Consider the following 27,057-nt stretch of genomic DNA (forward strand, 5'->3'; position numbering starts at 1 on the left):
GCCTTTTTGATCATTTCCATAATTTCCTATTTTGGTCATGCTGAACCAGCAGCTTTTTGGCAGCACTCAGCAGTTCTTGCTCCAGTGACTAGCAGATTAGCTGTACCATTTATCCTTGAAATGGCAAAAAGTCCTTCTGTATAAAAAGCCTCAAGGGGCATTACTGGCTTTTTTGCAATCATCCCACACTGGTTCTACTTCTACCTCATTGTCTTTTACTAGTTATGAAATGTGAAATATAAATAGTGCTGAGATTTTGTCTCTCCTGCATTAACAAAATAATTCAATGGTAGTTCAACAACTTTTTCCCATCATTTCAATATTTTAGCATAGGGACTTAGTTTTCCTCCAGTTGTCTCTGAACACTTGCTCAAGTTTATTCCAACTTGTAAAAACGTGTCTAAGCACAGTTATATGAGACACCATGCTATTATGTGTTCATGAAAATACCTCTCAATTAATAACAGTGCAACCACATAACATTTTTCTTCATGTTTATACCACGTTAATTTTATTTAATTTGGTATAGATTTAGCTATATTGCTAAATATAATAAGGTTAAGGAGAGACTACGATTACTAATACATAGTTATTTTCTCGGGAGCTGGGGGGAAAAGAAAAATTACTATCTGCATCTGAGATCCTTAAGCCAAAAAGCAAAATTGTCATTTGTGCAAATCTAGATCAGTTCCTGGAAGTGATGCACCACAGCAGTTATGGTCTTGGGCTTTTTTTTCCAGGGTCAAGAGCCTGCGTAATATTGTCTCACAATTCATTTATCTGAGTTGTACACAAAATAAACTTAAAATAAACACATTTGTCACTCCCTGCCTGGTGGGTGCTTAGAGGATAGCTTCCTGTGCATCAGACATCTATTGTTCTTGTTTTACAGGTGTTTCCTCCCTCATCTCCACCCAAAGAATGCTTTAAAGAAATAAATTACAGTTTCTCATCATTGCATGAGACTACATACAGGCATAATTAATCTTATAAAAAATTATGGTATACAGATTACAAAGAAGGACTCAACTCTCACACCCTTTCAAATTGTTAACAAATCAAAAGTGAGAACGAACCAAGAGAAAAGGCTTGCAAGTATTTTACTAAGTGTATAGCTCATTATCGTGTCTTTGAAGATAGAAACCTGCTATTTTCAGAACCAGAGATTCAGGCAAAAATCTTTGGAGACATTCTTGATTCTACTCAAGGAATATTCCTTACACCAGCATTACCATTTGGGAGAATGTCTAAGTAAGTCTTATGCTGACAGCTCTCCCTATGTTATGATAAACCTGTAGGATATCAGCACTTTAATTACCAGCAGGTCTAACTAGTTATGTCTAGACTGGGGGTCACCAGATTTTAAGACTCCTGAGTCAAAATGTGCCTCAGGCCACTCCCAAAATTTCATCAGGGCAAGAATGAAATCCCTACACCTTTGTTTCACTGAAAAGGAAGTGGTGGGGGGTTGCAGCATCCTCCAAAGCATTCCTCATCTAGATGTTCAGGAGCCAAGTCAGGAATTACAGCACACTCCCACAGGGCTACTGAGAAACAGTTTCTTTCTTGGCCTCATTTCCCATACCCTGCCGTTCTCTGCATCCTACCCACCCTAAACTATGAGAGCTGAAGACAATTTCACTTAACCATGGCCCTTTTTCTAGTTGATTTGCATTTATTAATATTTAACACACATTTTCAATTGTATAGAAATCTGACCGATCCTACTATTCCACTGCTGCTCTCCATCCCTACAAAAATACCACATCTTATGCCTTCCTAAAAGTGCTTAACTCACTACCATTTCCTATCCTCAAATCACCATACTGGAGTGAAGTAAGGACTGACGGCAGATATGTTGTTGTTATGATACTGATGGTCCGTCCCTTGTTTATACAAGTCCCTTGAATTCAGCTATGATTTGAACCTACTTCTCCGGCATATTTAACATGAAGTGGATATCTAATACCTAATACGAAAGGAATATTGAAATAGAAATATCTGACATTCATTGTTATTGGAGAATGTATTAATAATACCAAAAATGTATGAATTAATCAATTAATAAGTTAATTTAAGTTTACTCAGAATTCTTGATAGAAAATTATCATCAGTTACAGTGTATCTCTATGCATGCATATCCTTCCTATCCTACTGCACTCTTGCCCCCATTTTATTTGCCCAGGTAAGTGAGAACTCACAGTTCAAAAAGATGTATTTGTTATGAGTGAACACTTCATTAAAAGAAGAGATTGCACTAATTAGTTATGGAAGTACTTTTAGCAGTACTTAGCTACTCTAAAATGTCTGGGTTTTTGTTTGTTTGTAACGAACACGTCTACACAAAATCATTTAATAGCTATGTCTTGTGTCGGAGGTGTCAGGTGCAGAGGACTTCCTGGCTTCTGTTGAGCAGGAAGCCTGCTTCCATTCAAATCAGAGAGGAAATGGAAAAATGGCAGTTTTCAAAGTGCAGCTAAGAGAAGGGGCGGCGTTAACATGGTTATCTATAGCGAAATAGAAAGATTTTCAAATCTATCTGTTGAACTTAATTTCTTATGTTCCCCCTAATCCATAGAGAATATGAAGTACACAGTATGTTCCCCCTGTTCCTATCAACTACAAATAATATCTCCGAAGAACTTGTATTCCATGAGGAAACATCTTGTTCATAACTTAAATTAGCTGCAGTGCTAAAAACTGACGAAGAGGAAGACATAGGAAATGAATTTCCAAACACCTCAAAATATCTATTTTTTGTTCAGGATGTTTAAATAATCTTTTTCTTTTGCTAAGCCTGTCTATAGTTACTTACCAGTCCAGCTTGGCCAAATAACAATTGTACAGCAGTTTTGCAGGCTCCTCGCCAAGTCGAAGGGCAAACCTGATTTAGTACTTCAGTAACAGGAGAGTCATCTCGTGGTGTAAGTCCATTATGGCATCCAGCTTCTTTAATTAACTGCAGCATCGTGTGCTGAAAAACAAACAAAAATTTTGTCACACAAAGCACGATTCAACAATGTTAATACCAATGCCTCCATATGTATTTACCATTGGTTCTATACATCTTCACAACTTTTTCAACCAACTACAATGTCTGTTACCTCTAAACAGTCTCGTGAAACTGTAAGAGCTTAACTGCAGAATAGAAATATGGGACAGTCTCTATTTGGAAGACAGAAACACGATAAACACTATTTAGCTTTTGCTCTTGCAAAACAGTTAATGAAAACTACAAAAAAAAAAAACGCTGCAAAGACAACATAAAAGCATTTTAAGCTGTGAGTTGTTTCAACTCTTTCAGGAGCAGGGAACTAGCCTTATCTGAAAGAGTGAAAATGCTCATTAAAATTGCCCAAATTACTTCTGAATAGTTACCTTTTCTTAATATTGAAAATTTGATCAACTTTTCCACAACTTCTAAAAATACATTTTAAATATATTTTGAAAGATTGCTTAAAGTTTGTAAGAAGAAAGGAAAAAGCATTTTGCAATCAAATTCCTTTTAAAGCACACCCCTCAGCACTAGAATGGCATGGGCCTGACTGATTCTGGAACCTAAGAAGATAAAAGCTCTTAAGTACATCACTTGCTTGCGGCAGCTCTAAGGGCTCACTTTGTTCTGCAGATTTTGATACCTAACCACCTATTTTCAGTATTCATAGAAGCTTCATTACCTCCTAGACTTTTGTGTTTCTCTTAGATTGGACTGAATTTGCCCAGGTGGTTAAAATGTTGTCAGAGAAAGGCATGGACCTACAATGTTATCACATCTTGTTTCCACAGGAAGTCAGACTAAAAATATGCACATTTAAGTACAAGTCTGGCACTGAACTCCTTAAAACTCAGAGAACAACTGCAGTAGGAGTTCTACTGATTTTTATTTTTAACTACTGCGGTTGGATGCAGGGCTATTACCGTTTTCAGTTTCAGGTTTTCTGCTGCAGACTCATTAAAGGATATCCCTTTCAGAAAATGTGATCCTATCTGAACAGGTACAGTGGGCAGTTCACACTGAATTGGCTGCGGTGGAGTCTGTCTCCTTCCTGTTTGCTGGGCTTCAGCTTCACTGCAACAGCCCTGAAGTATAAGAGAATAGATCAATTAGAAAGAAATGAAGACATTAAAAAAACCTTGCTGTTAATTTTTTTTTTTCAAGTAGTTATTTTCAAGGTGAGGAGGGATGAAAGAGAACAGGTTTAGCAGATCATACCTGAAGACTTGCTTCAATAGCTTTTGGGTTCAAGTGGAAGCCAGCTTTCATTGCATATTCACAATGGCCTAGGCTCTCCAAAGCCACTTTGTAAGCCTGAAATTAAAGAAAAAGTTGAAATGGAACAGCCACATCAGCAAAGAAGTTGGCAGTCATTGCATCTGGATACACATGTAGAAATTATTAAGTGAGCAAACCTGTACAGCACGTATGCGTTTATCATGTAAGACCTCGACTCTGGTAATTCTCATATACCTCATGGCTGCCCACGGTCTATATTTCTGCAATAATAAATTCCTTCCCTATTTCATTCATTGACCTACTGACTGTACTAGACACACATAAAAGCAACAGACTTTAAAAGCTCACCTGCAAAGCACTATCAATTTTCATGTTTAGCTCTTTGAGCTGATGCTCAGGGATTGCCACACTCTGTGAGCAGAAAAGTTGTTGAACTTCAATTCCTGCCAAACATCCATCACAGCCTCTTTCTCGCAATCGAGATGTTGCCTGTAATGTATGGAAAAAAATACTGGGTAAAGAGATTCAACAATAAACTAGATCACAATTAAAAAAGAAACAAAAACAAACAAAAAAAAAACACACACAAAGTTTAAGCATCATAAAGGAGGTGAGAAGAAGCACCTGGTGGAAAGGATCTGGAGCTGGTTATATATTAGAACTGATTTAATTTCTACTGTTCCTTTGAAAGTACAGATCTCACATAATTTGTATGGCATACAGGTGCTGGCTAGCAACTCAAGTCAGTATTGGTTGCTCTATTTCAATTCCTTTTCTTAACTAAGGATCCCGGTTACATAGGCAACATAATGAACACGGTTTGCTGAGAAGAGACTTATGTACATTAAGGTATGCTTTATAAAATTAAGGGTGGTTACTGCGGTACAATTTGAGAAGAACCACACAAGACTGTAAAATCAACAGAGTACAGCAAGGGCGCAGCAGCTTTATGTAATATGATTTTAAAAAATGAAAGATATGAAAAGACAAATATCTGTTCGTAACAGTACAATAAAAATAGCACACTACTGAGCAAAGCAAAACAAATAGAAACCTATTCGCAACCACATTTAAGACCTCAGACACTTAATTTTTCAGTCTAAGGAGTCGTACTCCCCCAAATTGGGGATTTTTGCTACTGCAGCCAATGAACAGACGCATCAATTACTTCTACAACACGTGTAAAGTTACACCATTTTCCAACTGAAATTCTTAAAAAGGAAAAGTAATTTTGAGCTACAAACTATCATAAACATTGTTCTGAAACAGTACATAGTCTACTGCCAAACAGGCTGGTTTTATATGGAAATAACGGATTGCCCTCCACTCTCCGATGTAAAAATTCAGAAAGACTTCTGTATTCCATGTCTCCCTTCTATCAAGATGAAATAGGTATGACATATAATTGGTGTATCTTCAAGACAGGAGAGAAAGATTATTTACTTAGAGAGATTTGTTTAAGAGCTTTTTACTTTACTATCCTAAAACCCAACATAAACCTGCTTCTTCCCATGAATGGATGTTTAATACAGGATTGAATTAATTGTATTAAACTCAATTTTGAAATATAGGTGATATCAACAGAAATAGCTGAAGTAGACTGTTCTTATGCAAAAGACGTAGCATTATACCAGCATTAGTACTGTTAAGATTCTACAGAATATACCTAAAGCATTCCCAAATCCTTATTTCGTCCAATGAAAGAAATCTATGCTGCCGTAGAAATTACCAATAATTCATCTGCGTTCCAAGTTTTAAGGGAAATTTGTTTGCTTGCATACACCTTGCAGATGTTAGTTGATAAATGGAAACCCTGACAAGATTTCCAGTCAAGATGATTAACATGCCCATGCACGTTGCCAAATTAGACTTCAAAAGCACAATGCTCTAGGTTACTTAAATTTTAAGAAACCATGTGCTCAATGTCTGAAGCCATTTCGATCTGTCAGTCTGTAGACTTCAATAGTGTACAGGGAAAGCAGAAAAGCTCATAAAACTATTTTTCCTTGTACTTTTTTTTTTTGGCAGGAAAAGTAAGGATTCCACAGATGGCAAGTGTTAGCTAAAACCCAAGTCAAAAGAGTGGTGTATTTAAGTAATATGATTAACATTCCAAATGCAATCAAACAACATCAAGCCTAACAGATAACTCTCCTTCAGTATGAAGACGAAAAATGTTAAAAGATACCATAAAAAATTTGAAATATAAAATCGAGTTCATGCTCACAATTTAAGAGGTATAGATGTTATCTAAGTTATTTTTCATCTAAAATTTTACTCTGCATTTGCAAAGACTTTCCACTCAACCACATTTGAACACTGTTAATTCCTTTCTAATAACAAACAGCTGTTTCCACTGTTTGTGCACTCCTTATATACACAATTGATCATGAATAAAAACTTTTTACAAAGCAGAGATAGTATAAACACCATGTAGGTAAAACAGATTTTAGCATCTGAAACTAATTGCACCGCGTTCCCTCCTTCAAATGTAGGATTTCTTTAAAATCCAAGATTTTTTTCTTCCCTTATCAGGGCACCCAGGCTTTGATTTTGGTTTCATCAAATATAAAGCAACATCACTATAGCAAGTCCTCCATACCTCTGCTGCTCCTCTCCATGATCTTATTGCATCTTCCAGCTCATTTGTGGGGCTTAAATTTGAGGCTCCGGCCCCACTAACACTCTTTCTTTCCTGGCCTACAGCTTCGGCAAAGCAAGAGTGTGCCACCGGCTGGACCTTCTGCAAAGCTTGTGACAGGAACTGAAAGTGGACCTGCATCACGGTCAAGAAACATCGCCCAAGCACCTGTAGGAGGAAAAAAAACAAAACAAAACAAACAAAAAAACAAACAAACAATTTCAAGTAAATAGATTTTATAGAAATACTTCTTCCTTTTTGTTCAATGCTTGTGTAAGCCGCTAAGTAAACTCAGATCTTTAATTAAAAATATAATAATGAATTAGACCTAAAGCGACACATGACATTTAACCATTTAACAAAGCTAAACAGTGAGGAACAGTTTCTGTGACTTAAGGAGAAATCAGAGTGACATGGTTGATGCAAGCCTTGTGCCGTCTTTCCTTTCTGAGATCAAGATAAGATTATATGAAGAATGAAAAGCTTTAAGTTACTTCACAATATCAAACACATGAAACAATAAAAAAGTAGCATATTATCACAAGCAGAGTTAACAGCAAAACCCATTTGCACACAGACCTAGCTGAATTTGTGCTAAAAAAGTCAACTATTTTAAGACATGATCACAAAACTAGAAATTTAACCCAGATGTTTATCTTCCAAACAGAGCGACAATCAGTAATACGCGTGAAAAACCTTTTGCCACATAATACGGAGAGGCACCATGGTACCATTTTTAGAATATAACAGTCACTTCAGCAAACACGCACAAAATTGCAGCTCTGTCACTTGCATTGTTTGACAGGAACTGCTAACACTGGCACAAATCTTCTCGTCAGAATATCTCACCAAAATGGGTCACGTAATACCACTCATCTGGAAAGCAGGAGGAAGAGTAGGGAAGAGTGAGCACAGGAGAAGCTGCTGGTCCATCCCCACAGCCAAGGGAGCTGGGGGTGGCACCAACAGCACCCCAAATCCTGTGGGTGCCACAGCCAGCTCCATACACTTATAGTAATAGGACACTTACAGTAATGCACTAATGGCCTCTGCACCCCATGCATTCCCAGTCCATTTTATCTCCCTCTCTTGTGCTAATGCTGCTCCTAAGAATTATGACCAGAGACAGACATATGCTTCAGTTACTACAAGCAAAACAAAAATCTCCAAAACCGAGCATTATGCCGCAGCCACCATGTGTGAACAGACTGGTGGAGTACAACCATGTGAAAGGGCAACCTGGAAGACAAGGCAGCACAAACACAAGCGCTCTGCCTGCTTGCAAGGCCACTCCTTCCTTAGTGGACAAAAGCTTATGACAAAGCACAACTAGATTGCAGGAGAGAAGCAAGTATTTTTCAAATTGCCATAAAAGCATTTAAGAGCTATTCAAAACGTTTTATTTCTTTTATGGAGTTTGTCACACAAAGTGGTTTGAAATGTATATTTGGCTTTCATTTATTAAGAGACTAGACTTGAATTCCATTTTAGGAATAATTCATAAAATACACAGATAATGTACAAAGCCATTGTGCCTTGGAGCAAGTCAGTCATCTGGCTTATTTTCAGCTACATTCTTCTGGAATAAAAATATTCAGACAATGGTCTTACTGGCAAGATGCTGTAGTCACACAAACAGTTATATGCATTAGCTATCTACTTTAAAAGACTCCGTGGTGGCAATTCTTTTTTCCATTGCATCCGGTCTCCTTTTGACATTCCATTCTGGTTCCATCACTTCCTTTCTTTGTACAAGGCATGAAATTAAACATTTTTGGTACTTTGACTGACCCCTGAAAGTGCAGTTTGCACTATTAAAAAAACACTCAGTGAATGATCAAATGAATAAAATTCCAACTTTTCTGACTACAAAATTAGAGAGGTTTATAAGAAAACTGCAGGGAAAGACTGGCAATCTGAATATTTCTGAGTATGAAGAATGCAGTTCTCAGGGGAAGGAAGAAGAAACCAGGACTCATTAGGAATGTCAAGCTGATTAAGTTTCAAAGAATATTTAAGGTACAGAGGTTGAAGTTTGCCCTGCCTGGGAATAATGCTCAAAATAAACAAATGATTTAGTTTTTAAGTGGCACCACACAACATTCCTAATGTAATTTATAATGTTAAACAGTAAAGACAAATAGGAACATCTGCTTTACTGAACTTCTATTTTGTTTGAAAAATAATCTATTTCAGTCTTCCTCAGAAAACAGTAAGAGTGGTTTTAACTGCTTAAATCAAATCCAATCGGTGGAAGATTTTTGCTCGCTCCAGATGACAAAGTTGCTTTGCTTCAAAACTCACTTCTTGAGGATTTTCCTCCAAAGAGCTCAGTCTCTGTCTTCACAGTGGGAAAGAAGTACGACCACCACCAGTTTAACAAATACAGCCGAGGTCAGCCAGCGGTTACCGAAGTGCGTAAAGCAATACTCTAGATCTCTGTTGCAATATCTGCAGAGCAACATTAGCATATGGATTTGGTGTTTTCACTATTACAAATACCATCCTCTATTTCCAGTTTATTTTTCCTTACTTTGTCGTGCAGAAGCTTTCAGTTCTTCTTAGACCATGATAAGAATTTAAAACTAGAGACCTTTTAATAATCAAGGACAAACTGGAACTGTTGCAGTTGTCAAACAGTAGGTTTCTCTTGATGGTGGTATTTTCTTAAACTATTTCTTAGACTCATTTCCATTGCATATACCATGACGTTTTCTGGCTTGCAAACTTTCCATCTCAAGAAATACACCTTTAGCACCTTGACTTTCCTAACCCTTTACCAGGTAGGACAACGATCTATCTAGGAATGACCTTACCTAAAAGCAATCTGGCATCATAGGCAGTTGAAAGCAATAAGACTTTTGGGGAGGTGTTGCATCAGACTTCATCTCAGAAGCAGGTGATGAGTTTAATCAAACTGGTTACATACAAACCCAAGCATCAGATGGGGATGCAGTGGTAGGTTACATTTTTGTTTATTATTTTTTTCCCAAACAACAACATCACAACACAATTATCCAATGGTTTCCTACTACCCTCATTTCCCTTATCACGGCTCTTTATGGCTTTGCTGACAAGAAGCCCTATGCACGACCTGCCTACCCACCAAGGAACCAGATTAAAATAGCAACATAATTAAGTTAACAATGAGCCATTACTCCAACTGGTGTACCAGATTATAAGATAAGCACCTTTCCCACATATTACTGGAAGCGAACAGAATATTACTCATTTTTTATTTATTTTTTTTTACTACATAGCAACGCCCTTCAGTTCGGAAGTGATCTCATACAACCAAAACACCTCTAAGAGAAGACACAATCCTGCTCACTAACAAAGAGTTACCTGCAAGATAAACTAGATTCCAGTGTAAGTTGTACCTCTGCATTTGCAGTATTAGGAGAGAGGAGCAGCTTAACAGACTTGCCCAAATAAAAGGTTCCCGAGTACCTCCTCAGACGATACTGCTGAGCTGCCACTCAAGACACTGAGTGTCACCTAGTAGAGACGCTGGAAAGGGAACTTCAGATATTACCATATTCCCTGCTCAGTCCAGTGAAAAATTATCCTGAATCTCACACTCCTTTTTCCCCAGTCAGTGAACCCTCATGAAGTCACATGCAAGCATTCCACTTTCTCTGCTTCCATTATGCAGATTCACAAGTTTTTAATCCTGCCTCCAGTTTTATGAAGATGTTAACGTTTCAGAAATCAGAAGAAGTAAGAATTTGTTAAAGTTTTCGCATAAATAGTTCTGTATTCAAACCACAGAAAAGCAGATTAGGAGAGGATCCCCGAAGTTCATCCTACTGTCCCAAGGACGGGGTAATTTCACTGAGTCAGTTCTGCTAGACACAGGCTTAACCTGTTCTGTAAGGTCTCCATGAAGGAGGCTCCCTACCCTTCGTAGCAATCCACTTCAGTGCTTCTCTGACATTACGAAGTATTTCCACAACATCCCATATGAATGCTCTCTTCTGAAATTTAATTTCATTACTTCTTGCTCAGTCTTATGTGGACATGAAGGACAGAACATTGCCACGTTGTTCTGGCTGCTTCTCACATACCTGCAGGCTTCTGGTTTTCCTTCTCAGTCTTTCCTTCTGTACCGTCAGTCCTTCCAGTTTGTCCTCTGAAGTCCTATTTTCTGCATGCCTGATTACTCCTGCTACTCTCCTCCGATGTCCCTTCCAGTTGCTCACTACATTAAGTGTAACAGCAGCAGTGCCTGGATGCGGTGTTGTATTTAAGGCCACAATAGCCAAGTGAAGAGTTTAATACTGATTCCATGGTTCGTGCAGGTTATAGTTACATTAAACACATGACAACTGTCTCTTTGCAGTAGCACCAATAACGATTTATGCTTTGCAACAGCACAATACTGACTTCTGTTCAGCACAGGACTGCCATAAGCCCTAGGATTGTTCTGCAACACTACTGCCCATGGGCATCGCCCACACTAACTGTGAGGATAATTTCTATTTACATTCTATAACATTCAGTTTTCCCCTCTAAGTTCCACCACAACTGGAAATCTTAAACTGAAAAGTAGTTTATTTTCAGTTCTGTAGGTCTTCCAGCACACTTGGCCCACGTACTTTCTGATCAATTACAAACTTAAATTTATTCTCTATCCTGACCTCTAGCAAGGTCAATTTTGACAGTGAACAACTAGTAACTGCTTCCTGGGTTACACCGATCCAGTCAGGTTGTCATTTACTTACATCACCCACACTACGATCTCTGTGTGATCCGTGTCAGTTTCAAACAATTTCTGCTGGTTCTTATACAAAAGTAGAATGTAATACTCCTCTCATTTTCCAGAAGTTCCCATAAATTCTGCACGCTGACTTTTTATAAAGTATGTGCAAGATACAGCTTTCATTAATAAGAGATGCAAGAACTGTACAGAGACAAGTGACTAATTACCACAAAGTACACTTAAAAAGAAACCAAGAAGCCAAGCTGTTTTGCCTGCATTCTCTTTGCATTTATTCCTACCGTAGATAGAGGTACCTGGTGAAAAGAGCACTGAAGGTACACACAGAGCTCAGGAGCAAGCGTTAGCTCATCACAGGTATTGTGACTGTCTTTAATCACATGAACGTGCACTGATTTTTAATTAATAGACACTTTTCCTACAGCCCTAGAGAAACAGCGATGCTATTAGATGGTTTTCAAAAACAAAGATCTAGAGAAGATACCTATAGCAAATATACATACTATAAAATGTATAGACAAATTCTTTGCGTACTAGGTATACAACATGAGAAAACGTTGATCATACTTCTCACTACAATTATGTAGTACAAATAGCATTCTGCTTAACTACTTCATCCGTAAGTTGTACAGCTACAGAGAGCAGATCACGCTTGATAAGCAAGTGAGTATAACATTCAGGTAACTTTGTAAGGATGAAATCTGAACCAGAAATAGGAACTGAAGAACAAGTTTTCTTCTCAGGATGGAATTCTGTAGGAAGAACTTTGCAAAGGCTGCTACAAAAATCAAGAAATACATCAAAATATGAAGAACTACTTAAAACAGCAGGGATTCATACATGAAAACATTTAGCATTATGCCTTACATGTTTAAGAAGTTTACTACAGGAAAACATACAGCCAGACAGGATTGCAGTTGTAGATGCTATCCTAAACTTCAAAATCTCAGAATTTTGACTGCTGGGCACATGCTGCCAGCGTATGGAAATTAAAGCAAAGTTGTGACAATTTTTTACAACACAAGTATTTCATGTTCATGTGGTATTTTCTTTTTAGGCTTAACAACTCACAAAGTAAACAAATAGTCTGAAGAGTGATAAAGTGTTGTTTTTTGGATCATTTGTCAATTGATATGCAGTTTTACACAAGCACTGATGGCTTATATCCCTCTCTTCAGTGTTCAGATTTTCACCCAGAATTGATAACACTAAGGAAAATATGGTTTAATTTAGAATACGATGGCCTAATATTATTAGAAATTAGCTAACACAGAACAGGAAATCACAGCGCATCCGGTGCTGGAAGGGACCTGCAAGGATCCTTGAGCCCAACTCCTGGCTCCACACAGGACTACATAAAAAAATCAAACAAAGGCTTACAACTTTCATTTACTTACTTAGGCTTGTTAGTTTGGGGCAGTGGGGTGCTGGGTTTGTTTGCTTTGCTTTAATTATTGTAGGGGGGTTTTATTTATTTGTTTTACACTAGGTATGTTTTCCCAAGTACAAAAGAGGTTACTGGATTTCTCGTTTTAAGTTTAAATCATACAGAAAAATACCTTTTAGAATTAGGTAGATAATACAACTTAAACTTATTTCATAAAAACTTTAAATTTAGTGCAAGTCCTTACACAGAAATACCCACTGAACATCTCACTCAACATAGTTTGAAACTGACCACTGGCAGTCATTTAATTCTGAGAACAAAAATGAAAATGCTTCTCCTTTTATCAGTGTTGCCCACAAATACAAAAGAAAGAACTTTCAGCGTAGCACTGATTTTAAGTAAAAGTCCAATTACGAAGGAATGATATAAATTCACATGCAAAACAGAATCCCCCAAGGTAACTTACCTCAATGTCTTGTAGGCTGAATTCTTTTTGATCTTTAAAGTTCGCAGCGCCTGCACTCAGTTCCATCAGCATTTTTGCTATTTCTGGTTTTATTGCTGCTGTGAGTCGACTCGCTGCTTCCATGACATGTTCCTGCACGTCTTTCAGTTGCATAGCTGCCTTAGAATAGTGAGAGTTCCTAAATACACTGCTGAAAAGGTCTGTAAGGAAAGTGCTCGTACGGCAAAACACGTTGAGTGCATCCAGATATTTGGAGATTCCCTGCTGGATGTCTGCAATCGGAGTAGTATGGGATACAGGGTGGTTGCAGCTGCCCGCAGCAGCTGAGGAGACCAAAGGGGATGCTGGGGTTGTAGATGCCAGCGGTGCGCTCAGGGTCCTGCCTAGCTCAGGCATTTGATACTGCTGGTGTTGCTGCACTTTTTGCTTGGACCCGCCAAGCAAAAAGCGCCGCTTATAGTCCATTTTGCTTTCTTGTGCACTACAGCAATACATAAGTGAGTGCTTGTCCGAAGATCTCTTGAATTAACAATCACTTGTCAAACTCCTTCCCCAAATATATAGTTATGTACAGTAACAGTGGAGGACTGTGTACATAGGTTTCACAAAAGGCATTTCAAAAAGGCAAGTGTCTGTATAATCTGTATCAGCAGTGAGAAAGGCAGCAGACTTGCTGACTTAATATTTTCAGTGTTCAATGCAGCCCTGCTGCAGTTACAAACTGTACTCAGAAAGCAAGCCGACGTATCTTAATAATGCTCTGTCTCCTTCAGTATTCCACTCTGCACACAGAAAAGCAACACTGGAGCAGAGAAGTTATCACCTAGAATTTCTTCATGAGCATATTATTGTCACTTGCTGTTAAAGTTTACAAAAGTTATTTTTGTCAACGCAAATAATAATTTTAGAAGCAATGCTTTAATACATTTTTCCAATTAGTAATATCAGGAAAAGTGGAGCAAACCACCGATCAACAGCGATTATAAAAGCAGTGCAGAGGCTTCTTCCTTAAAAAAAGCAAATCCTTATGTCAGCAGATCAAGTATCTTCAAATGTCTTGACAGATCCAGTCTGCCAAATCAGTTTACTTGTAGTGTCTCTTCTTAATACTGGAGGGAAAAGAGATCTGGACTCTGTTTACAGAAGACCTTGCAAGTATAAGCTACTAAAAATTAGAGTGTTTATTTTTGCAAGCCTTCTTCCCCTTTCCTTGTTTGTTGAGGTAGTTGTTTCCGTTGTAACATTAAGAAGTGGTGCTTCCAGACTGCATTTGCCCTCAATTGTAGACTCAGAACAAAAATGTACAAATGTATTTGTAAGGCCTCTAGGTCATTTCCTGTGAAGGAAGAAAAAAAAAAGTTTAAAATGTTATGGAACAATGAACAGTTTTTAAGATCTTAATTCCTGCAGCATCCTGGTATACTTCTCCAGGCATACGTTGTCAATGACACATAGACTGAAAGGAAGGGAGAGCTGCACGGGCTGTTCAAAAGGCAGCTACAAACTGGTATCATCATGTCACTGAACTCAACACCGCTGAGTGTTTTCTTATTAATTCTCCCAACCTAGACTCAAACTTGAGTAGCAGTTAATCCCCACTGCAGCCCTTACACAGTTAAGAACAGAAGAGTCTATTAGTGCAGACCTTAGGGGGAGTTAATCACATTTTCTAACCTTATCCTTTTCAAATAATTCAAAAATTAAGTCAATGAAACCTTTTTTTCACATATCATAATTCACTGCAGAAATATGAGACTTCCATTCTTTCTAGTAATTTACTAAATCAACATCCAGCTTTTTTTTTTTTTTTTTTTTTTTCTGTACAACGGCAGAAAACAGCAGAAAAACCTGTCTATATCCTAACTGAGACCCTGTTTCAGGACGACGGTATGTATCTATCATACTGGCAAGATCTTATACAAGACAGAACTGCCTAACAGATTGGCCTGAACAGCAATCCCACCAGACACAAAAGTAAGGGGGAAGTAGAGCCACTAATACCGCCCTACTCCTACTGGCAAACTGAGCTGCAGCTGGACAGCCAAGAGCACTTTCTGGAAGGCATTCATAGGGAGGTGAAGAGAGCCTGAGCAGCGAGAAGGGGTCAGTTTGCAGCAGGTGACGTTCAAGGCCAGAGCTGGAACTTCTGAAAAAAGGCACGAAGATCTTAAAGTCCCTGCTCTCAGCCAAACATAGCTCCTAACTGGACAGGGTCTGGCATCTAAGGACCAGGTATACAAGTTAAAGTTGTATCTATACAATGATCACACTTACTCATAAGCAAAAAAAAAAAACAAAACCAACAACCCTCTGCTTTATCGTGTCAAGACACTATCAGAAGGGACATATAATGTACAGATATACAATGTTTTCTATCTGTTCCTAGGCATCAGTCACACTAAGCCACTCTCTCCTACACCTGCATGTAAGTTGATTTACGTAAGTTGATTTCATCAGACGAGGACATTCTTTTCCTTACTGCATCAATTACATTCTACAATGTTAGTATCAAATAGTAACATCCCCCCAGTACTTTAAAGAATAATCTAGATTTAATAGGAAGGACCCCTTTAATTCAACAACAATTTATTTCTTTTGCTATTACATTTAAGATATGAAACCTATTCTAATATTGTCAAAACAGCTGGGGAATAGAGATTGTACCTTCAGACAAAATTTCTTCAGACTGGTAGAAAAAAAACTATCAGTTCGTTCATATAATGTGTTTTGACAGACAAATGAAACAAAACCTCAGAAAAAAGCAGGCAAGACGCAGCAGGACAGAACAACATGAAGGGAGTGGGATAGTCTCACACCCACTAAAACAACAGACACGAGTTTTTCAGGAAGTTGCTGCTGCAGATGGTTCTGCTTCTGAGATCTAGAGCAAATATTCTTCCATATTCCCACTTTTTAAAACATGAGGAACAGATAAAACACGGCAGACGTTCCCATACACATTTCGACATCCCTTATTAAAGTACTTTAAGCTGATTACTTTATTTCCTAATAACTAACTTTACACTTCTCTCAATATTCACATTGAGTGCACTGAAGTGCAGTAAGTCCATTAAAATGGATTCTTACTTTAAAAGTGTCAGTGCCTTACAGTAGAAAAATCATTTTTCTTGATTGCATAAAAGCATAGACAGAACAAAAGAGTTAATCTATACGCATTGTGTAAATAAACTGGTGATTATTTTCCCTAAGTAGACATGAATTCCACAGTGCAGAAGAAATTAAGAAATGATCATGAAACATTGAAGTGTTAATGCCAAAAGTAGGAAAAACTAATTAAGGAGGAGTTTGAGCTACACAGCCCTGAATTAGGCATTAGAGATGCACTATGCTTTGGTTCTTCATATTGAGCCTTTCAGGATCAAACTAAGGTACTGAATTGGTAACAGTCCAATATTTAACTCATACAAAATCCTGCTACACCCTAAAAACATAAGTGAAATGAATAGAAAAGGTGGTGTTTTCACATTTCCTACAGCCATGAACAAAGACGATTGATCACTGTTTTACTAACAGACACTTTCACAGACAAATCTGTAAGAACATATTCAACTCTTCAACATCTCATAGGCTTCGAAAATCACTTGTAATAAAACCAACACAGAAGCTTACAGCAGACAGCTTATGTCCCTAGCATCTAAGAAGATACACGTTTCTTTAAAGAGAGAACAGTGACAGGTCTTGTCCAGACACTAGGCATGTGGGTAACACTACAAGTATTACACATTCTATAATGAGACTCCAACATGCTATGTATAAAGTAAACACTCTTCCTTTTGTATCTTTTCCTGAAAAAGTGAAGAGACGACCGTTCCCACGCTCCCCCCTCCCTCCCCAGTGCTGCGGCTCCACCGCTGCTCTTGGCTCATGGACTAAGAGTGGAGACTCCACGTTTTAACAATTTGAACTTTGCGTCAATCCAGATCATGCTGTATCAGAAAAAGAATTCAAAGGATTTCATTCTGGCAATAGAAGAGTAGCATGTTATCGGTCCAAAATGCAACTGCGAAGTTTGTGTTTTATTTTGCAGAAAACAGATACTCAGAAATCAAGTACAGAAGTCTCAAAGAGTTAGCATACCACAACTCAGAAAGTTGTATGCCTTCCTTTATGTAATCAAGGTCAAAAAGTTGTTCATATACTGTTAGAAGTATATATTGGTATAGAAGGCTTACCCATTTTAACTGGGAGTTGATTCATTTTAAACTATTCCAAACTAAAGACAGATTACGTTCACAGCAACAGAGCATGTTTAGCATCTACAAAACAGATCCACCTAAAAGCACTAGAAATTGAAATCCACAAGCCAGAGAAAAACAAGTAATAACAGAATTCATTAACAAATTTCATAAACTGAGAAATTCAATTCTGCCTTCAACTTCACTCTCAATTAATATGCTACATCTATTTAAAGTTGCCATATCAATGACAACGAGAATATGCAGAAGTTTCTCAACAACTGTATAACATTTGATCCATCCATAAAAAGAAACAGCATAGAATTAAGCTACATTACAGGGATTGTCATGCAATTGAAAACATAAGTTAAAAACAAAAGTCTACATATTGCCAGAAAATTCTAAATTATATGTTTTTTGAAGAAATCTTACATAAACATAGCAATAACAAATCTGTGATACAAAAACCATAGAATTAGCTTGTGGAACCTGATAAACATAGTAACAAGTTACCACAACAAGAAGCTACTTCTCATATACTAGTAGTTATATATGAAGGGTGACAAAAATACTTTTCATATTATATACATTTTAATCTAACCTCCCTGGTAGGAATGCAGCATTTTTCATAAGGTCATTTACAGTTGCTCAAGATTTCAAACAACTATTTCACTTTCTCAGCTGAGGAAATGTGGTTTTGGTGGTTTTGTTGTTATTGTTTTTTTGTTTTTTTCTTTGAGGCTTTTTTTTTTTTTTTTTTAAATCAAGCAATAACAACTTTCACACTTTTAGTAAGAAAGAAGCTAATCTGGTTTAGATGCAGTTCTGATCAGAGCTAACACATGCTGATTATTCCTACAAAGCTACTGAATCCCTTCAGCCTCCAGCAGCAGTGGGACAGACTGACCTGCTGGACACTTCTGCATGCCACCGTGTCCACACACAGGGAAGTTTAACAGAAACGGCAAGCTCCTCTTCATATTATCTTCTCACACTGCCTTTATTTCTGATCTGCAAAGCCCATAGCTGCTCCTATTCACCAAGGGTGAAAATTGGAGACCATCTGCAGGTAAGCACATCCCCACCTCAGCCCAGTTCCTGAGGTTCAGACACAAGGACCATTTTCAGTGGGGCCAGCAAGCTGCTTCAATATGCTGCATTATTGCAGGATCTCCAAAAACCAACAAAAGAAAGGGGCATGATTTTATATTGGCACAAACCAATCACAGAAATACCCCTCAAAAATCATCTTTCAAGGATGTTGAGGAAACACAGCACAGTGTGTTTTGGGAAGACAGAAGATACCAGCTTTATCAGGACTAGCCAGCACTTGATTAATAGCATAGCTTATACTTCTGGAAGAAATTCATAAGAGTGTTCTTTGTGGGTTGTTTTTGTTCTGGATTGTTTTTTTTAAACTTTTCAGGATAATTTAAGAGCTAGAACTACGTTCCAAAAATTAAACAAGAATAGCAATCTCCAAATAATGCCGACTGGTGGAAAATACCCATTAATCTGTCTGACATCAACTCACTTATTCTGCACCTGTAATTTCTTACCAACACATCATAAATACTGAAAGCATGCAAATGCTTTTACAAGGGTTGACAAGCATCATCTTCACCATCGGGGAAAATGGGGCTCACAGTTTCTAAGGGCCTTGCTCCAGGCAGCTGCCAGGCCACAGGCACCAGAGAAGCCCATGGCCCCCCAGCAGGGAGAGGATGCCCGCACTGGTAGCTCAGTATTTAGGCTACAAAGCCAAAAAGGAAAACCAACCCCTCTTTTCAAGGCTGACAGCTTTTTTTAATGGGGTGGACTGCTGTGGCACCTCTTGAATTTTTAAGTCTCCTGTTTGAGGAGAAAGGGGAAGACAGACATCGATAGACTATTAAACCAATATCATCTTAGTTCTGTTAGCTCAAATTGCTTGTTGGGATTCCTTCTTGGCTGCTTGCCCAGAACAGTTGGAGGGAAAAAAAAAAAAAAAAAAAAAACAAAAAAAAAGAAAACAACACAAAAATAACAAGAAGTAGGCATGCCAATCCTTAGTGAACCCATAAAGCTCCTGTCGGAAACATCCTCCTTGTAGGGTCTACCTTTCCTAAAACCAGCTCACCAGATGCTCTGACCCACTCTCCCCCCACACCAGTTGGGGATGGTAACTCACAGCACACACTCCACAGGGATTAAGTAGTTTGCCTCAGTTTAACCAGACTGTAACTGAGCATTCTGCTTAGTTTCATATAAATCTAAACAGACCAATTTTTTAATACAGTAACTAATTTCCTAATTTAGTTGTGAAGCTATTACAAACAGAAGCATGGAGATTTGTTAGATTTAACTGGGAGGCTCCATCAACTTCACTTTATTAGTTCATCAAAGACAAATTTCATCCATCAAGTATCCACCTAATATTTATAGGCAGGTCTCAACTGATTTATTACGTCTTGTCTAGGTCTTCTTTCCTTTTCAAGATGACCCTCCTTAAAACAAGTCTATTAGCTTATTAGTGCCAACTTGTAGGTTTTGCCCTTGTACTGGAAAATCCTCTAGAAGCACAAGTATGCTACACATCCTGAATGACAAGCAAAGACAGATACAGCCCCATCCCCTGCACCAAAGAAACAGATCACCAAAGACTTTGTCATAAAAATCACTCGGAAACAAAAAGAACGAGAGAAAGCTGAAGAAAAACAAGTTTTCAGAGCTAGTTAAGGACTGAGAGTGTTGACTGCTCAGCACCACACCACCTCACTTCCAACAATCCTCCAGAAAAGGATCCATAGTCCTGAGGCATATAGCTACACTTCCTTTGAAATATATGTGCAAGGTGATATCTCTAAACCAAATTCAGAGTTATCAGTATCCTGACTGGATTTTTCCAGGGCAGAGCCTAGACTGTGTCAGGCAGCTTCTTACATTTTGTTTGAAGTAAAACACCTACCACAGAATGGCACTAACTCCAATCTCAGCGGTAAGATATGACAGCAAAAGGAAAATCTGGTGAAAGGAATGTGTTAAACCAAACCTTCTTTCAGACTTTGGTGCCTCCCTGAATGTCAAAAATAGATGCCTCTGTCAGATCAGGATCACTGTTTCAATCCTCCCTTGGCAATAGGCACTTACCTTATCTGTTTTGAAAGCAGGACCAGTTCTCTTTTTAAAGACAACTGTTCATACAGAAGAAAAGGAAAAGAAGATAAGCTACCATATCAAGAATGGACATTAACAAAGCATTTGCACAAAGCATGAGAAATTCACGTCCAACGTGATTGCCACCAGAGACTCAAAATCCATTTCCCTCTTCTCCCAAAAGGGTGCACATCTGCCACAAGTATTTGTGCTCTTGCTGAGCTGTATAACACGTTAAGACAAAAACAAACAAAAAGATTCATGGGACCATGAAAAAAAAAAAAATCAGAGCTCTGCCTCTCAGAATGTGTTGTCTACAAAGTTCTTGCTACTACCTACAGGAGTGCTTGCGAAGAGAAGCCTGCTCTCTCTGAAAGCAAGCCACTGGCAACCCGTCATCTGAATAAATACGCTCTTCTTCAAACCGGAGTGAAGTACCGAATGCTGTAGTTTCAAGGAAGAGAAGGGAAGTAGACAATTTCTAGACAACTCTGAGAATAAGTTAATGTCTATTCCTATACATGACGTATTTCAGCCACAGACTTCCCCTCCCGCTGAAGGGAAGACAGGAAGAAAGGGCTGAACTTCAGAAAATTTCATTCAGTTAAACAACATGTGAACAGCACTACGAGTTGGCAAGGCCTTTGCGTCCTGGCCCAGTTATGGCCATTTCAGATAACTCGCCCCTGCCCTCTGCAAAGGTCTTTCCTCCTAAACCCACCCAGCATGTCGCACTCCCGTAGACGCACTTAAAGCCTTTCTGAACTACACCAGAAGCCATTTATGTATTTCTTAGTCAAAATGTGACAGTACAAACAAGTATTAGGAAAACGGAATATAATTGGTTTTTAGTTCTCAGGTAAGTACAAAATCAAGGTTTCCCATGCTTCTGCAGAAGGCCAGCTTTTACTTAGAAGAGGGAACACGACGAAGAACAGCAGAAACATGCACAATCCTGCAGTCTCATCATAGACATTTCAAACCTGGAAGCAGTTTAATCTTTGGGCTCAATTCAGCAATGGACTACAGCATATGATTAGTTGCAGTAAAGTCAGCGGTATCTCTCACATACTCAAGTACCTTGTTAAATCATGAATTACAGTTTTCCTGTATAAACAAATGCCAGATGTATTTTTCAGTATCATCAAATGGGAAGAGAAGCTTTTAGTACATGTTGTTAAATGTATGCTAAAAACTTCAACTAAATTTTTTCCTTGCCTAAATCTCTGAAATCTCTAACAATTTTTTTTTTTTTGCAAATTGCTTTGAAAAGTTTAGCTACTGCTGAGTCAGCGAAGATCAAGCAATTGAAGAGGGCTCAGTGTAGAGCTTTATTTCTGCTGTTTTAAAACGATTTGATCAGTGTAGAGCTTTATTTCTGCTGTTTTAAAACGATTTGATCATGGTTCCAAATACTTCATAAAAAGATTATGCACCCATAAGAATAGCAATGACTCCCACCCTTTGGCAAAGCGCTTACAGAAATAATGGAAAGGCACTCTATAAACACTACCATCCACGGCTCTTCTTTCAAAATCAGATTCCTCTCGGGAAGTTTTCATTGCCCTCAACAAGTTATATCTTAAACAAGACTTGAAAAGACGAGTGGAAGTAAGAGCCCAAGTCAAATACTACAGTGTTAAAGCATGACATACTACATACGCTACTAAATATATACACAAAGAATGGCAGAACTTTACCGGAGCGAGGGACTAAAATAAGAGATGAGATTGACTATGGATAAATTTATCAACTTGTACGTGGGAAAAACATTCCTAGCCTCACACAGAAAGTGACAGACTCTAGCCTGATCTCAGTGTTAAAACTGCTTTTGCTAAAATGTCAGCCTGATGCAGAATATAAGAGTCAAAAGATTAAGTCTTACAAGTTATTAGCAAAGGAGTGTGTGTGTGTGCTGGGAAAGCTGGAAAACAGTTATAACCCTACAAATTCACATTTTACCCACACTTCAAATTTAAAATGCTGTTCTGGTTTCTGGATCCTTCCTTCTTTCCTCTGGCTTAGTAACAGACAACTACAGGCTCAAGGAACCCTGGATGCAGCAAATCACTGAGGACAGTTTTAAATGGGTATAGGCCACAAGTTTACCCTTTTCTTGCCTTTCCCTAAGTATCCATTTATAACCACCATGGGGGTTAAACAAGGCTGAATTAGATCAATTCTGAAGTCTGAATCAATGTGGCCGTTTTTGTATTTCTTACTTGCTACAACCTAGCGATTATCAAAAGCATCATATCACAATGACATCCTACATAAACTGCTCTGAAACAGCTGATTTCGCAATCAGAAAATACTTCTGTTAATTTTTAGACAAGGCTTCCAGCCAAAACAGATACTATACATCATAAATGCCACAGCACTCACACTCAGCAGCATACACATTTGTTTTTTTTCACTGAAATAAATATTCCTAAACCAAAATTCAAGGCTGTTTTAACTGAGTTTTTGATGCTATGCTCCTTTAAACAGAAAACCCAAACTCAGAACACAGTATGATTTTAGTAGTGCTAGACAAAAGCAATGTTTCCAGGCAATGAAAATTATAAATTGTCTATAAAAAAATAAAGCTCCATTTTAAAGCTCTTCCACAAGCAACACATTTGTGAGTACTGGAAGTATGAGACAGATTATGTACAGAAAATCCTGTGAAGCCTTTAAGATTTCTGATTTTTTTTCTGTGCCTGTTTGTAGCGAGCATGATGAAACCTTTCAAAACATTTGGAGTAACTCAACACCAACCATCTTTCCTTTCCCAAATTATTATGCTGCTTCTAAATTCTCAATGCTTGCTACAGAATGTAGCTACAACATTCTCTTGATGCTAGACTACATCAAAAAAAAAAAAAACTGCAAATGTGTTTTCATTAAATATACTGATCCTCATCCACTTAACTAATGCAATGGCTACTATGAGCAACTGTTTCCACATGCAAACTTCTCTTTTTCATATTAATAAGTATATTACCATACTATTTCCTTGTGACTGATACTTAAGACTAATCCAACATTTACTTATATTTGTTCTCTTCAGCACACATTAGAGGCTTTATCTATTTTAATGTTTGCTTTCCTCCTCACCCAACTCATTCATTGAAATTTCCTACTTGAAAGTCATTAAGCATTCTGAAATATGAATTGCATCTCCAGAAATAGAAAACAGGAGTACATCATATCAGAAACACTGACATCAGCGCATACACTTACTGTCTCATGACAGTTGCAACCATGAGCATTTTTGCCATGTAGCTAACAGAGATTCATGTCTCTGTACTACAGCTCCTGTGCTCTGACTTTCCAAATGCTTTATAAGCTTACTGTATTTGAGTAGCAGCAGATTCATCAGTGAACAGCTGGAGTTTTGCCCAGGAAAACAAACTGTAGTCTATACTGAAGAGAGGGACACGATGATTAGGCCTTTCAGATCCCTCTCATGTTGAAAATTATGGAATTATCAGAAAACTGTAATCATGAAAATGTTAAACTAAGGAGAATGTATTTTTATAGCAAATGAACATAATTATGTTTACCATATTTGGGCCCGAAGTTGGCTGGCAATTCAGTCTGTATATAGACAGCAATATCTGATTCACTGTCACAGGATATGAATAAACCAGAGCAATCCAGTGTGCATTGCAGCCTCTCTCCTAAAACAAAACCAAATATCAGTGTGTACATAATACTCCAAATGCATCAAATAATAATACTGTAAATCACGTAGTAGCTTAATAGTTTCAACTTCAATTCTAAAATCATTCTTGAACTAGATCTTTGTAACAGGAGACTTTTGGAAGCTGTCAGAATGATTTGTTTCTAAGAAATTTACATTTTTATACATTAAATTATGTAGAAGTAATTTCTGCAGCTGATGAAGGAACAGTGGTGACAAGTAATTTGAGATCATAAAGATTAGAAAACTCAAAACGGCAGCATGCATACTTCATAACCTTTCTTCAAAAAAAAAAATTGCTTAAATGTCTTCAGCACAGCTTTCTCCTTCTCATTAAGACCAGAATTTATAAGTCTTAATTAAAAATAGATGAGACTTAAAATAGCACTAACTCATCCTGCATAGTTGGGGTCAAAACACAATTAGTTACAAGATGAACTGCAGGAGCACCCTCCAGTTTCTAAATCTCTAATAGAAACCAAACGGGGAAAAAATACAGCTACATTTTGGCTTAGCACTTAGCTAGTTCTGCCTGCTTTACAGCAGACAACTTAAAAAAAATGTTCCCTGAATTGCTCAATCTTCTGCAAGTCTTATTAACACTGGTTCAAACAGAAGTTAAGCACCAGAGACAAAAGGATTCTCCTCCTGCCCTTCTTAAGCAAGCCTGTGGTTCCAGCAGGTACCACCCCATGTTTATTACAATGGCAACAGCTTAAATCTTTTCAGACTGCAGCATCTAGTGCCATCTATTAGCTGCTTCAGTAATCCTGCTTTCCATTTCAGTTCATGGAATAATTTGTTGCCTTTTTTCCACACAAGGTAAATGTCAAAACAGGCCACAGGTCAAATTAAAAATCAAAAAGCTGCGGACTGAAGGCTGAGGACTGTTAGTGTAGTCTTACGTCTCCATCCCCTCCTTATACTGATAAAGCTGTGAGAAATTTCTGGTTTCTTAGGCACTTAGATGTTTGGGTTTTGCATTTACGTTCCCAGGAAGACCACCTTGATTACATCTACTTTCTTTGTATTAAAAACAAAACAAAAGTTAATATTTTAGCAAACTACTGTTCTGCTTCTTTAAAACAGTTTACACTCAGCAATGAGGTTTATTTATTTCTATCAACAGAAATAAATTTACACATTTGGAAAATAAATCTCACTTTCTAAACTTAGTGTAGATGCTACTAAAGAATATAAATAACTTAACACAACAGCAATTTGCTAACAAACGCATACATGGAATTCCACCGGCACGTCTCAGCAGCACACGCAGCTCTGCCTGCTTCCAGCTTTAAGCTACTACATCAAGGCTATGGCAGGGAAAGGCATACAACAGACACACTGACGTTCAGATAAATTCTGCTGTGATTTGATGCAATGCCATTTTCTCTTTAAAAAAAAAAATCCATTGTTCTTGGGTTAAAGTTACTCCCCAAACAACCCTCCAAATTAAGTTATCAATTGTTAAATAATTATCTGACCTAATTTACAACATATAAAGCACTGTCGGACCAGCTTAGCATGTCCTGAAAGTAGAAGTACTGACAGTTTTACACAAACAGCTAAGCTCCCATCCATCTGCATAATTTGTCACCGGGTTACTATGTGCCAAAATTTCTGCACTGAGTTGTGCAAGAAATCTCTCCCAGCAGAGGGTACAATGGGAGATTTATGCTGGTGTAATACATCTTGGAAGAAAAATACGTGTAATGTTTTAACCCATAAAACAAATGAATGTGATCTATTGACTAGGAACCAGAGAAACATCCATAAGCAAACCTGAACACTTCAACTTTATTAGATCCTTCTGAAAACTGACATGTCCTGTTCCCTCTGAAGCTCCTAGTACCACTGGTGCAGCAAACCCCCCCTCACACAGCAGTGGAAGATCCTAACTTCACTAACAAAGCACATCTACCGCTGGATTTCAATATTCACTAACAGAGCTGATTCTTGTTCATAAATGAAGACTGGAAAGAAACATTGAAAAATTCACCTATCTACTGCTGCACCAACTATATTTAAAAATAATGGTCAAACATGAAACTAGGCTTACAAATTTAGATGAGTTTAACCAACTAATGCTCCTCCCCAGTAGCTTACGTTGGCAAAGGGCTTTCTGCTGCAGAAATTGCGACACAGCAACGCTCTGCCAGCCATAACACATGGCAAAGATGCCAAACACATTCAAGCAGTGTTTCAATATGAGCTGGTGCATCTATTAGCGCTCCAGCCAGACCCCTTTCAAACACATTTCCCAAGTATTACATTTAGAAAAAGCAACCTCTTCGCCACTGGGGCTGTTTGTGCAGAGGGCGTGCAGACGGCCCAGGCAGAGCCACCCCAGTGGCACCACGAGCTGCCCGTGCCTGATGGAGCAGGAGCAAGCAATGGTAAGGAGAAAGTCACCATGCACAGCACGAAGCACCCAGGAGATACGTGGCAAGTTTTACGTAATCTATTACAACAACTCCCCCAGGCACCCTTTTTAGCCCTGCTGGATTTCCTGCCTTCTCCCCACCCCCCAAGCAGGCTCCAAACCTTGAAGTAACCTTGTTCTGCTCCCCCCCCAGAGACGGCTCCATGC

The 27,057-nt window shown here is 38.2% G+C and overlaps 1 protein-coding gene across 2 annotated transcripts in view; it reads right to left on the reverse strand.

The window, feature by feature from the left end:
• The window catches only part of GARRE1 (granule associated Rac and RHOG effector 1), a 53,560-nt gene that overhangs the window by 11,529 nt on the left and 14,974 nt on the right, over positions 1–27,057 (reverse strand). The window contains exons 2-8 of one of the 2 annotated variants that reach the window (XM_082770352.1): positions 24,328–24,444; positions 13,449–14,784; positions 6,837–7,043; positions 4,583–4,723; positions 4,214–4,309; positions 3,919–4,080; positions 2,816–2,974 (exon numbers count right to left, since the gene is read on the reverse strand). In XM_082770352.1, the coding sequence (XP_082626478.1) occupies positions 2,816–2,974; positions 3,919–4,080; positions 4,214–4,309; positions 4,583–4,723; positions 6,837–7,043; positions 13,449–13,943 (1,260 nt within the window). In that variant the 5' untranslated portion in view covers positions 13,944–14,784; positions 24,328–24,444. The remainder of the gene's footprint in view (positions 1–2,815; positions 2,975–3,918; positions 4,081–4,213; positions 4,310–4,582; positions 4,724–6,836; positions 7,044–13,448; positions 14,785–24,327; positions 24,445–27,057) is intronic. The other variant, XM_082770353.1, reaches the window with a different exon arrangement.

The sequence above is a fragment of the Aythya marila genome (assembly GCF_965140915.1).
Source record: "Aythya marila genome assembly, chromosome: 12".
Classification (NCBI taxonomy): domain Eukaryota; kingdom Metazoa; phylum Chordata; class Aves; order Anseriformes; family Anatidae; genus Aythya; species Aythya marila.